General features: G+C 41.8%; 1 protein-coding gene across 17 annotated transcripts in view; it reads right to left on the bottom strand.

Annotated features, from left to right (window-relative positions):
- Positions 1-12,377, bottom strand: part of MICAL3 (microtubule associated monooxygenase, calponin and LIM domain containing 3) — a 170,329-nt gene that overhangs the window by 31,335 nt on the left and 126,617 nt on the right. For 9 of the 17 annotated variants that reach the window (XM_019006602.2, XM_015627257.3, XM_019006607.2 and 6 more), the window contains 7 exons: positions 10,875-11,113; positions 9,662-9,751; positions 6,483-6,620; positions 4,350-4,412; positions 1,541-1,645; positions 822-959; positions 338-429 (listed from right to left, as the gene is read on the bottom strand). In XM_019006602.2, coding sequence (XP_018862147.1) covers positions 338-429; positions 822-959; positions 1,541-1,645; positions 4,350-4,412; positions 6,483-6,620; positions 9,662-9,751; positions 10,875-11,113 — 865 coding nt within the window. The remainder of the gene's footprint in view (positions 1-337; positions 430-821; positions 960-1,540; positions 1,646-4,349; positions 4,413-6,482; positions 6,621-9,661; positions 9,752-10,874; positions 11,114-12,377) is intronic. The other 8 variants (XM_015627254.3, XM_015627258.3, XM_019006608.2 and 5 more) reach the window with 7 other exon arrangements.

The raw sequence follows: 12,377 nt of genomic DNA, 5'->3' as shown, positions 1-12,377 counted from the left end.
GGCTAAACAGGAAACATCTTACTTATGGCTCCCCACATTTATCACATGTATCTGTTGTTAACTGCTCACTGAAATTAAAATACCCTGTGTAATTCAGCCTGGGGCTTTGTGATGGGAACTTGTGTGGCTGTGATAGAGCCACTAAACTCTGAAGACAGGAAAGAAAGAGAGCATATATTATATTTTAAGCCTAAATTAAGTCAAATTTCAAGATCAACATAAATATTAGAGACAGGGAAGAGGGAGAGCCTACTGCTGTCAGTCCTCATTAGTTTATCCAACAAATTGTTTTATTGAACTGCAAGCGCTAAGTAGAAAATAAGAGTCCCTTTCTTACCTCTGCTTGTTTTGCTTTGGGACTAGCAGCTGGAGACAGGGGGAGAACACTGTCACTAGAGGGCTGGATAGGGATGGATGGCTTGCATGGATCTAGGGAAAGGAAAAATGTTCCAAAAATACATAAACCATTAATATTCTACCCTTTTTTTAAAGTTACACACAGCAATTTCTCAGCTTTTTAAAAATTTTAGATTGAACATCTAGAACACAACAAAAATTTTTAAATGTCAAAAACGGTACAGACTTTTTAATGTAATGACTTTTACAAGAACAAGCAGTTAGAAGAGTTCTCACATTTTACAAAGCTCTGTTCAATGGATTCAGAACACTCTCCTCAAAATGTTAGTGCAAGGGCAGACCTTGCCAGTGAGAATAGTGAGATGGCTCAAATCCAAGAGACTCTCTTCTCCTAAATCCCACAACTGTATAGACTATCTCAAATGCAATTAACATCAGCCAAGCACTGAAGAGAGAGTGATTACCTTCTGTCACACTGCTAGAAGCACCTTCTGCTTCTTCTTCTTCTTCATCTTCTTCATCCTCAGAGACTTTTAGTTCTGGCCTTTCTACACCACCCTGGCGTAAGCGAAACTCCGCTTCTGCATCAGATGCGATGTCGTCTGATTATGGATGGAGAAAACCAAGAGAACTTGGATACAAGCCCATCAGGACATACTACTTTCTATTCACATGGTGCTAACCACTTCCACAACCTGAACACTTAAATGTTCACTCCTTTTTTTGGTGTGATAATTAGTCATTTAAGCAGTAAATGTAAGCAGTAAATGATTGGACTGTTAGTACAAAGAGTTAAATCAGTAACTGAAGTCCTGCCTTAGCAGATCTCAGGAAAATCTTCAACATTTTCTGCCATATGCAGTTAATTTTACAATAGCAAGGGAAGGATTCTGACATAGTATTATGGAACTTTCACAAATTTAATTCTATTTCTGTTATGCATCAGGATCAGTATTGAATACAGACACAAGACACGTGGTGAGAGGACGTGACAAATTCATTACATAATCCAGGACACTGAGGTTCTTCTCTTTCTTTTTGACCCTCACTCCTGGCTCCCTCTCGAAACAAACTCCCACACCTCTAAAAACAAGACCAGGTTTAAGTACCCTCATGCAAAGTGCTCATTGCCAACACATTCTGTTCACACAACAGGTTTAAAGGCTGCACAGTGGTACCCTACCATCGTCCAGCTCTGCACCCGTGTCTCCCTCTTCACCTGCCTGCCCTTCTGTGTCTGCAGGCTCTGTGCCCAGCTCATCCTCCACATCCTCCTCCTCACATGGAGCTAGAATATATTCAGATATTGAGGAAAAAAAAAGAAAAGAAAACAAACACTACACAGTGAAAAAGTTCTGTATTGAACTGTACCGATGGTTTATACTGGAGATGTTTATCAACTACTGTCAAAAGAGGAAATCCTGAAATGTGTCACCTGGAGAGACATCTATGGTGAAGTGACACTTCCAGACTCCAGCGAAACAAGGAATGCCTGCCCTTGGGGAGCCTCCAAGGCACTTGCAGTCAAAGCTGCCAGGGCTTTTCTGAGCAACAGGTGTGAAAAATTAAACGAGAAGGGGACTGGGAAGACATCAAACCAGAACAAAGGTTACTGTTCTTCCAGGAAGATTTTGGTTTCTTCTTTTCCACAACGGAACAGTTACCACCACTTGATAGAATATGAGTATTAGGTCAAAACTGAAACTTCACAATTAACCAGGACTGTTCATCTTGAAATTGAAACTGGTTTTGAGGGTGTAAGTCAAAGAGAGAGTTTAGTTATGGGATTGACCATTGTGACACTTGGAAACTGTTTAACTCTGTGCAGCTACAGCAGTCTTTGGTAAGGTTTAAGAAAATGCATATGCTGTACAAGTGACTAGTGCACAAATTGAGATACTTTAAAGTAATTAAAATAGCATATATAAAACTATTTTTCTATTACAGATCATTAATTGAGACACTTTAAAGTAATTCAAATTACATATTCAAACTTTTTTTTTTTCATTTACAGACCACAATTTGATTTGCTGGGTCAAAATAAAGAAAAGATTCTTGAATTTGTAACTCTGGAAACTATGACATCTGACACTACTTCTTTTGACAGGATTTAATTACAGGAGGAGAGACAAGACCAAAGTGTGGAGTATAAATCTCATTATTAAATGATACTTTAAAAAAAAAAAACCAAACTGTACAGGGGATGATTTGCTACTTTTTTTTGCTGGGTTTTTTTTTTTTTGTTTAAACATTTCCACTAAACATAATTTAAATATTTAAAAAAAAAAAAAAAAATGAGCACTTCCAGCTCCTGATCCTTTTTATTTACTAGTGACAACATGGCTTTTGGAACTATTTATATTATTGCATTTCTAATTAAGACAATCTTGAAAACAAACTAACCCTCCTTAAAACTGAGGTCTTGAAGCCTCTCCTTTAATACAGGTTTTTGCTTATTTCAAAAGTCAGCCTTCAGCAGGGGGTTTCAACCTGAGAATTTCCTTTTTTCCATGCTCTGTAGTATTATTCAGACAGACAAATGCATGGATTAGTTTATTTTCTGTCAGCTCCTGTGAAGAGGCAGTTCCACACATGTGTGATATTCCTATTCCTCTACATCAGAGGATTATCAAATCCACACCCTCACCAATGCTAGGCACAGGAAAACTGAATCATGTGGCAAAGGCTGGACTGCCCACAGGAGCATTTATAAATCTACTCAGCAGAAACAAACCATGTCCCAGTCTGATTGTTGTTTAGGTATGCAATAGCTTATGTTATTTTGGAAATGATAATGTCATGGAATGGCTTCATGGTAACAGCAAATGTGAGTAATCTTAATTAGAACTTGCAAAAAACATGAGTGATGTTAAGAATATCTGAATCCACCATGTATGTGTGAGTCTTCAGATCCAGAAACCATGAACGGACGTGACACACACAGATTGTGTTGGAGAGAGAGGAGAAAATCGGGTTTTAAATGGGTTGGTACAAAAAACTCAAGGGAAGATTACAAATGCATCAATAAGTAACAACTTGGTGAAAGGGTGGATCCCATTCTGAGGGACACAGGAAGCTTGCAGGTGGCTGGTTATATGGCACATATACTGTGCATATACATATATGCAGATAGGATAAGGAGCAAGAGGCCAAAAGCTGTCACACAATAACTCAGAAGTTACACACTAGGGCAGCCAGAAACTGGGATCAGCACTTGGTTGGTATTAGCTGGCAGCTGTGAGCAGCCTGCATCGTGTGCAGACACCTTGTAAACACTGCTGACTTGCCAAAGCAGCAGCAGAAGCAAAGTTTTTGAGGCAAGCTGGCTATTCTGATGTGCCAAAGCAACTCAGCTGTAGGTCAACTAACTAGCATGGACTGCTCCACTGATTTAGACACCTTCACAGCTTTACACAATGTACTCCCTCACTGGCATCCCAGAATCTTCAGGCTCATCAGCTCTACCATCCTTCAACTTTCCTGAGTAAAGTGAATGCCAGGTCAAAAGAGATACAACAACCAGCACTATTCCTAGAGATCCTAGCTTTGACTTATTCTGCTTTCCTGCTTTCTTCACCACATAACTACAGTTTGCAGTTGCTACAGAGAAATGCAATTTATTTAAGTGCTCTCTGCCACTTAACCTTTCAACTGCAAGAAAGCCCCACGCTCTTTTAGCGTAAAGGTTGGGGGAAGAAGAACTGGCCCAATCTTCAGTTTGCAAAGCAAATGGAAGCGCTCAGCTGGATCCCTCCTCTGTCCCTGCAGCCAGGATGAGCTGTCCTTGGCCTTGCCTTCGAGGGTTACGATGAGTGTGGAATTCATGCGAGAAGGAAGGGGCTGCCTGAGCAAGGCTGGCATGCACACTCCCCGTCCCCCCCTCCAGTCCACTCATGCAGCAGCGACAGGGCCGTAAGTTCCAGGGTTAAAGTAGCAGCTCAGCTGCTGAAGGGTTATTGTGCATTGGAATACATAGAACATCACCAAACTACCTCCAGGGACCGTCTCCAGCCACGCCTGTACCGCCTCATGGCGTACGGAGGGAAGGTCGGATGCTGAATTTAAAAAACAATAAATTGTAAGAAGGCAAAATTAGACCATCAGTCAGAGTCTAAAACAGAAGAGTGACAGAGGGAAACTTTTCAGCAGCAAATACAGGAATAAAACCTATGAAATTTCAAACAACCGATTCCAGGCTTGAGAATTAAATAGAGATAACACACAAACGTCAGGGGCCTAATCTGCCTTTGGGATCTGTAATGTTAGAGGAAATATGTGTGGCACAGTGAGAAGAACAGCACATCTGACCAGCAGGCTGCTGCTCCCCTTGGAACTCTGCAGAGGAGGGAAACAGAGAAGGAAGAGCTGAGCAATGGGAGAGGGGTCCCAGGGGTCCCAGAACCTGCACTGCCCAGCAGATGAAGAAGAGCTCCCAAAGCAGAATGAGAGGGACTTCTGGCAACTGTGACACTGTCCCAAGCTGTCACATCAAACCTTGTCACTGCTGCTGCCAGTGGGCTCTCCAAACACCTCAGATCACACAATACAGCTCCTCAGCCAGGAACAATCTACTGAACTTACAGCCTGTCCACAAACAGCCTTTTAAATACCCAAACTGCTGATAATACCTGCACATCTCTACCATATGACAAAACAACAGAAGCAGGTAATCATAAATCAGGATAGTCCTACCTTGGCCCAATTTCAGGGGACAGAAAGAAAATTTCAGAGACAGAAAGGAAATACTGACTCTCTTCCCAAAGGAATTTGGAAAGATCATGAAATCAATTTTGGAAAGATCACTTATTGCTGGCAACTGTAATAGTACTCCATAAAAAGTACTCCAGGAAAGTAAGAATTATAAAATACAAATTAAAATAAAAATTTGGATACTGGAGTGATGCAGACCCCAAGCAGAAGCACAAGTAACCTTAATTGCTGTAAACTTAGGAAACTGTTAACATTTTTTTCTTAGTGCTTTTTAAACATTATCCACTCTAGCAATACTGAAAGTTAGAGACAGTTGAACACAGCCTATTTCTGTGGCTGCAGTGGGAAAAAAATACCCATCTCTTATTTGTTGGGAGCTGATTTCACACCAGAAAATCCCAGTGCATTCTACAAACTGCAAATGTAAGTACAGCCATACTGATCTGGAATTATGTATCAAGCCAGACCAGGATTAAAAAAGCCCCTATACCAAACATCTAAAACTGTAAGGAGAAGATAATTATCTGGAATAGAAGGGAATCAAAAGCTCTGGATTTTTAACCTAAATTATTTTTTTCTGTGAAAGACAGCTTCTCACAGCAGATATACTCCCTCTACAATCCTGTCACTGTGGTTGCAGACTGAGAGAAGACCACTGCTCACCCCCTGCAAGGTGAACTTTGATTTAAGCCCACAAATAAAGCACTTATGACATACTTACCTTCAGACACTCTGTAACATAGCCTAGAACAAGGGCAGCAGGGACTCACATGAGACCTAAACTATCAGCATTTTCCCCCTCCAAAGTTTTGCTTTGGGTAATTGGTAACCTGCACATTAGAGGCAGATATACTCTTGAATCTTAAACACAGGGAGTCAAACCCTGCACTGATCAGATTTTCCCTTTGACTCCCATCATTCCCTGCTAATACCAGATGCAGTTGCACACTTGGAAAAGAAGCAGCACAGAAATACACTTTATACAGAAGCTGAATCTGCTCAACCTGTGCTCTTGTAGCTACACAACATAGCCCCTGAGCTTTCCCTGTAAAGTGTAGAGCCACAAAAAGCATGAGACTATCACTATTAGCATCCCTAGCCAGTTACAGAGGGCTGATTGCCAGCACTACCAAATCATATGTGGTGAGGAAAAATGCTATGGAGTCAAAGCAGGCAGACAAAGAGGTCAGAAGTCACACTGTCTCGGAGCTGAGAAAGCAGCAACTTTAAACAGACACTGACCTGAAAAGCAAAACATTTAACCAAGTGTAATTTCAGTGCAATTTGAGAGCAGTTCCTTTCAATCACTGCTGCCCCTGCTGAAGTCACTGCTCTTGAAGGGCGCAGAAGCAACAGAGTTAAACAGCTGCAACTGTGATCCAAGAACCGATGGTGTGGGGCTTGGGGGAGATTACCTCTGGAGGTGGAGGACTTTGAGGCTGAGACCATTTTTTCCTCCTCCTCTCTCTCACGGATGTGTGTCCAGTGCACATCTGCCAGGATCTCCAGAGGATCCACCGGATTTACAATCTGCTGCAGCCTAAGGTTTCCAGCTAGCAGGAGGAGGGCACGGCATAACAGGTTGTAGGCAGGGTGTACGAAGGGCAGGGAGGAAAAGATGGGAAAACAGTGGAAAGGAAAGGTAGCACATCATAGGAAAGGAAATAAGAAAAGAAAATATTATTGGCTAAGATCAGTTTGCAAGACAGACAGAAAAAGCTCAGCATCGTGTGCGCACGCGTACACCAACACAGCGCTCCTCACGCCTCCCATCCAAGCCGAGTAACGCCATTCCAAGGGCAGAGGGATGCTATTAAAAACATCATTAGACATCGTGTCTATTGCAAGAAGCTCCACTGAAATGAAAGACGTTCTCTGGCTGTCCAACAGCATGGTATGTAAATACCAATTGAGCAGAAATTTCCAGCTCCTTCAGCCTATTTGTTGTGATTATTGCCAAAGATGTCTTGCTGGTAAAGTTGAGGGACAATCTCCATCTGATTGATGCACCAAGACAAAAGGTTTTTCATTCTCTGCTATTGGCTTAGGCACTTCTTTCTAGTCTATTCTTAATAATATGATGGATCTGAGAGTTTCACATGTGTATGCACATGTGGGCACATGCTAATTTTAGCACATAAAACATCGCTTTGTTTACTCCTGGCTCTTTTGTACTGACTTGTTCAAAGGGAGAATTTTTTTCTGAAAGATACCAGAATTTTGGTTGTGACTTAACAGCTCCCCAGAAGGGAATTCCTGTCACACAAATTATTCTGTTTAAGAGGAATTGCATTACTCCTCAATTACCTGCCTACACAAAGCTCAGCTACTTATGGAATGTCAAAGAGAACAATGGGCACCTAAATCAATTGATGAGCTTGTTTAACTTCTGCACAACACCTGCCTTGGGAGCAGTTACTCTGAGGTATTAAATTTATAGACCCTGTCTCTCTTGCTGTCAGCTCTGGTTCTGTAACCCAGGCTTCACTTATCCATAACAAAATAACTGGTTCTGAAAGGGACAGGTGTTCACCTATACATTGTCTGCAGGAGTGGTCTTCAAAAGCAAATGTCTCAGCCTGGAAGGAAAATGCCCACTTAGTTTATAAAGTAGGAAGTCAATTTTCACAACAACTGGATAACCACTGAGTAGGGCAAAGCACTGTTGCAGCAGTTTAGAACCTCAAAAGCAGTTAGATTTTCATATGGTGCTCTAGTGTTTGAAGGAAACAAGACACATTAGCAGCATTTAGAGCTTGCATTCATTATTTCCTGCTGTCTCATTTTAACAAGTTCCTCTCTCCCAGCCATGTTGTCCCCAGACATGACAAAGTGTTTGGGATTTCCGTCTCAGGAATGACTATGTGTGAGATTTGGCATTAAAACCGCAGAAGAAACAGGCAGAAGGAACTGCAGGAAGGACAGAATCAGCAGATGCTCATTAAAGGGAAACGGGCTCAGAGGCACAAACTCAAATGCAGAGCAGGATTCACAATATAGCCAAGTATTCCACAGCTTTATGTCTCTGTGGCCTCAGCACAGAGTTTTTGTATCACTCAGCACAACCACATGGGCTACCAGAGGCAGTGGCCATCCTGGATCCTGGGCTGTTCCCACTCCGAACCAAAGCACTCGCATGCAGGCCCCAGGATGAGTAGAGTTAGCGTTTGCATCGCCACACAGACTTTCGGGTTAAAAGGTTTAGGTTTGCCAGCAATGGCTGAGAAGAACAGAGTCACTCAGCAAGGCTCGGAAAGAGCAGGTCCCACATGATCTGCATGTTTGAAAGTGGATTGCTCTGGGATTTAGACCACTCCAACATTTAGCTTCTCCACAAGCCTCTGGACTGAGGCCTGAGCCTGTCCTGTCCCTCTCACCTCTTGCAATAAATAATGAGCAGCACAGCCAGACATCAAAGGCTGCTGCTTGGCTTAGAGGCAAACCTAACACTTCTTTAATGTCTAAGTGCTTGAGAATTTCAAACACCACCTAGCAGGGCCTTTCCTCAGGACTGCCTGCTAAGCTTTGCAGGAACATTAATTGCACTTAGATTTGGAATGGCAGCTTTCCTGCATTTCCACTGTAGCACCCACCAGCACTTTATAAGCTGTGGGTAGGCTCAGTGTTTTCACTTTATTGGTTCAATGTTTGCACTTTACTGGAGTAAGGAGCCACCTGCAAACCAACTCCAGAGTCAGGTCTGAAGCACCCTAGCAACTGCAACAGGAGGAACTTCTTCATGTATGCCCTTCAGCCACCTTACTAATACTTCTCATTCTTATCACAGAAAAGTTAAATGGCAAAAAAAATTATGTTTCTTCCTTTTTTTTTCTCTTGGGAAAAAAAAAAAAAAGTCAGAAGCCAAGCTGCTGTTATTACAACCATAAACTGTAAAATATGCAGTTTGACAACTGCATATGCCTCCCCTTACATGCAGGAAGGTACTTGGATTTTCCTCTTATATATTCTGGTTCTAATGAACCACAATGAGGGAAAAAGAGATTAACAAGCTATTGGGACCAAGTGCTACCAAAAAACCAACTATCAAAAATAAACTGCAAGAGAATGCATCATGGAAAATTATGCAACCAGTTAGATTTGAATGTCTGATTAATTTTATTGCTGTTATGTAACTGTTTGAAGAATCTTGAGGGATTGCTGTAGCTTGATTAGTTTCCTTCCAGACTCTCCCCACAGACAGACACACACAGAGGACAACAAGAAAAGCAAATTTGCTGACACAAGCAGTCTAAAGGCAGTACTTCTCATGTGTCCCATGTGTCTGAGATAATGCACAGGTGCAAGTACAGAACAAGTCTGATACTCCTTATAACCTGGAAGTCACTGTTCATGCAAATTACAGTAGCAAATTGTCCAGGTTTTCTAGAAATCCCGAGGTACTCAGCAGCTTTATCACCCCCCTAAAACCAGTGGCAATGACAAATCTGATTTATGGCACTCGAAGCAATGAATCAGTTTTGAGGGAGCTGGTAACACAATTAAATAAAACACAGAAACTCTTCATGTGGGACCTGCTCTTTAATACCTTCCCAGCTCCTGTGGGGAAGTGGAAGTGGGGATAGTGTAGGGGTACCTTTAGGTGTACCCGAGTCCTCTTCGTCTGAGAGATGTTGAAGCCAGAGGCCTTGCTGCAGCTCTCTCTCCCAAGGGTTATACTCCCCCTCTACAGCAGAGGGAAGCACACATCCACATTTAACACCAGACACGCGTGTGCACACACAAGCCATGGAGAGAGGGAAAGAGAGAAAGAGAGAGGACAGGATCAGAAAGAGAGACTGCCTGGAAATGCTGCAACTCCCTGCGCTCCCGCTCCGTTCCAAGCGCCTGACAGGAAAACTGCTCGAATGAAACAACATCCGTCCAAGAACACCACTGCTCAGCAGACTGAACACACAACATGCATGTTACCATACTTATAAAGAAGTCTTGATTTCCACAGATTTGGACACTCAGCTCCTATATTGAGAAAGCAGCCAAGGAGCCTGCTGAGCTCATCAACGACACTGCCACTGAGACGCAAAAAACTGGACCTCTGCTCGCAGTAGGCAGCCAAAGACCTTTACGAAAAAGCTCTTTGGAGTCTACAAGTCTCCTCAAAAAGGAAATGTGAGTATAAAGACAAAGACAAGAGCAGTGAGAAATTTGGCATGGTGGTGGAACACTGGAAACATGTCTATTCTGAGCACAAACTTGCATTTTGATGACTGAGACAAACACAGGGGAAGGAGTCTTTCCCTAAGGTTTTCCATAGAAATCTTTCAAAGCTTTCAAAGCTCAAATGGGAATCTGAACTCCCTTATTTCTCAAGGCCATCTTTTAACTTGGTAGAGCTACAAGCACCTTCTTGTGGAATGCCCTGCTGACAGTGACAGGGCACTACCCCTTAGTGAGGCACTCTAAAACTGAAAACACTGCAGCAACAATTCTTCCAGCTCCTGCTGTCAGAGAGCAAAGGGCACATTCAAATCTAATTCCAAATAATAACAAAAACCAACCATAAGCCAATACAGCAGCACAAGGCTGTGAATTGACATGTTGGCATGGTGTATGGGAACCATACTGTGTTAGTATCAGCAATCTAAACTGTCCTGTGGGCAAAGTCTTTCAGTATCCAGAATGAACCACCTCGAGCTTTCCTCAAAAATAACTGCCTCAAAAATCAGAGCAACTAAGAAGTGAAAGAAGGAATAAAGTTTTCCAAAGCAAATCTTTCTTATTCTGCATGGCAAATACTTAACTCATTTTTCCCTGCTAGTTAGCAGAAAGAAAGGACAAACCAAGCTAACCTTCACTTGACTCTTCATCTTCTTCCTCTTCGTATTCCTCCTCTTCATCATCATATTTGTACTCAATCTCATGATTTTGCTCAGCCTCAATCTCTTCTTCACTCTTTCCCTTCAGGAGGGCATGGATACGAACAGCCTCTTTCCATGGAACACCACCCAAGTCTGAAGGGGGCTGCTGAGGCAGCAGTAGTTCATCATCCTCCTCCTCATCTTCCTCCTCCATCTCAGATTCTGAACTACTGTAAGGTTTTAAGGAAAAAAAAAAATTATATTGCTAATAATAAATAATAATACTAAAGATTATGAAGTCAATGTTTTCTTGATCACTCTTAGATCATTAACAAGTCATTTTAACACACATAAGCCTGGTAACACTGATTTTCAGCTTTCAACCTTTCATAGGCCTTTTAGTGACAGCATCACCTGTGGGCTGCAGTATGGTCCTTGCCCTGCTGCTTTCAAAGAAGGTGAGGCAGCAGAAAAGTGCCTGTGAAGCCAAGTCCAAATATTTGTGCAGCATTTATTGTTACAGTTCAAGACAACTGAACACAACAGAAAGAAACAATTTTCTTCATATCACATTGCTCTTGATAAATGGGTGCAGGAGTTCTTTACAGGATCAGAATGTAGAAGGCCACGTCTTTTGATACAGAAGCTACTGCTAAGATACCTAAGATGATTTTGGCACTTGCTTCTGTGAACCAGAGAAGTCTTTGGGAGTAGAATACAAAATACATCAGGCAAAGGATACAGCATATGAACTAAGGAGAGAAGGAGGAAAAAAAAAAAACCAAAAATGTCTCACTTTTCTGCATCACAGAAATATGTATCCAATTAAGCACACAGTGTACATGGTGGCAAGAAACCGTAGGAAGCAGTGCAAAGATAATTCCAATAATGAGATTATTATTCCCACAGCAAAGTCTAAACCATGCAAAGCCATAAATCATTAGTGCCTTTCAGAAATCACCTCAGTTTAGTCTAACAGTTCCTCAGCATATGCAGCAGGGGCAGGAAATGTAACCACTTAGCCAGTGACATTTAATCTACCTCACTTACTTGCCAGACTACCTAGAGGGTCTGAGGAGAGAGATGTTTGCATTTGTCACTGGAAAATGAGTGAGAACCACAATACAGATCCTCTCTGCAGGGTGAAAAGGTGTTCTAACTTTGATTTACCTTAATGGACCACTGTCATAACAGAACTGCATTAATTAGAGCAACTGTTGGATGATTGCCCTATACATCTTCAAAGGCCCAATTCATCTGACTGAAGGAGAAAACTGAGAATAATGAAAATTTGGGTGAAAAATCTGAGAATAGTATTTCTGTTTCCTTATGCCCACAGTCATGGGCCTTTGGTAGAACCCATTCCATGCAGACAATGAAAGGGAAAATCAACAAGTTGAAAGTAATGAAGTTTACACTTCATGTAGGTCTATAAAATACAAATTGTACAGTTGTAGCATCATATTTACATAATATTATTCATCTACTTGTCTG

The sequence above is a fragment of the Parus major genome, chromosome 1A (genome assembly GCF_001522545.3).
Source record: "Parus major isolate Abel chromosome 1A, Parus_major1.1, whole genome shotgun sequence".
NCBI lineage: Eukaryota > Metazoa > Chordata > Aves > Passeriformes > Paridae > Parus > Parus major.
This window is presented reverse-complemented; position numbering and strand designations above follow the sequence as displayed.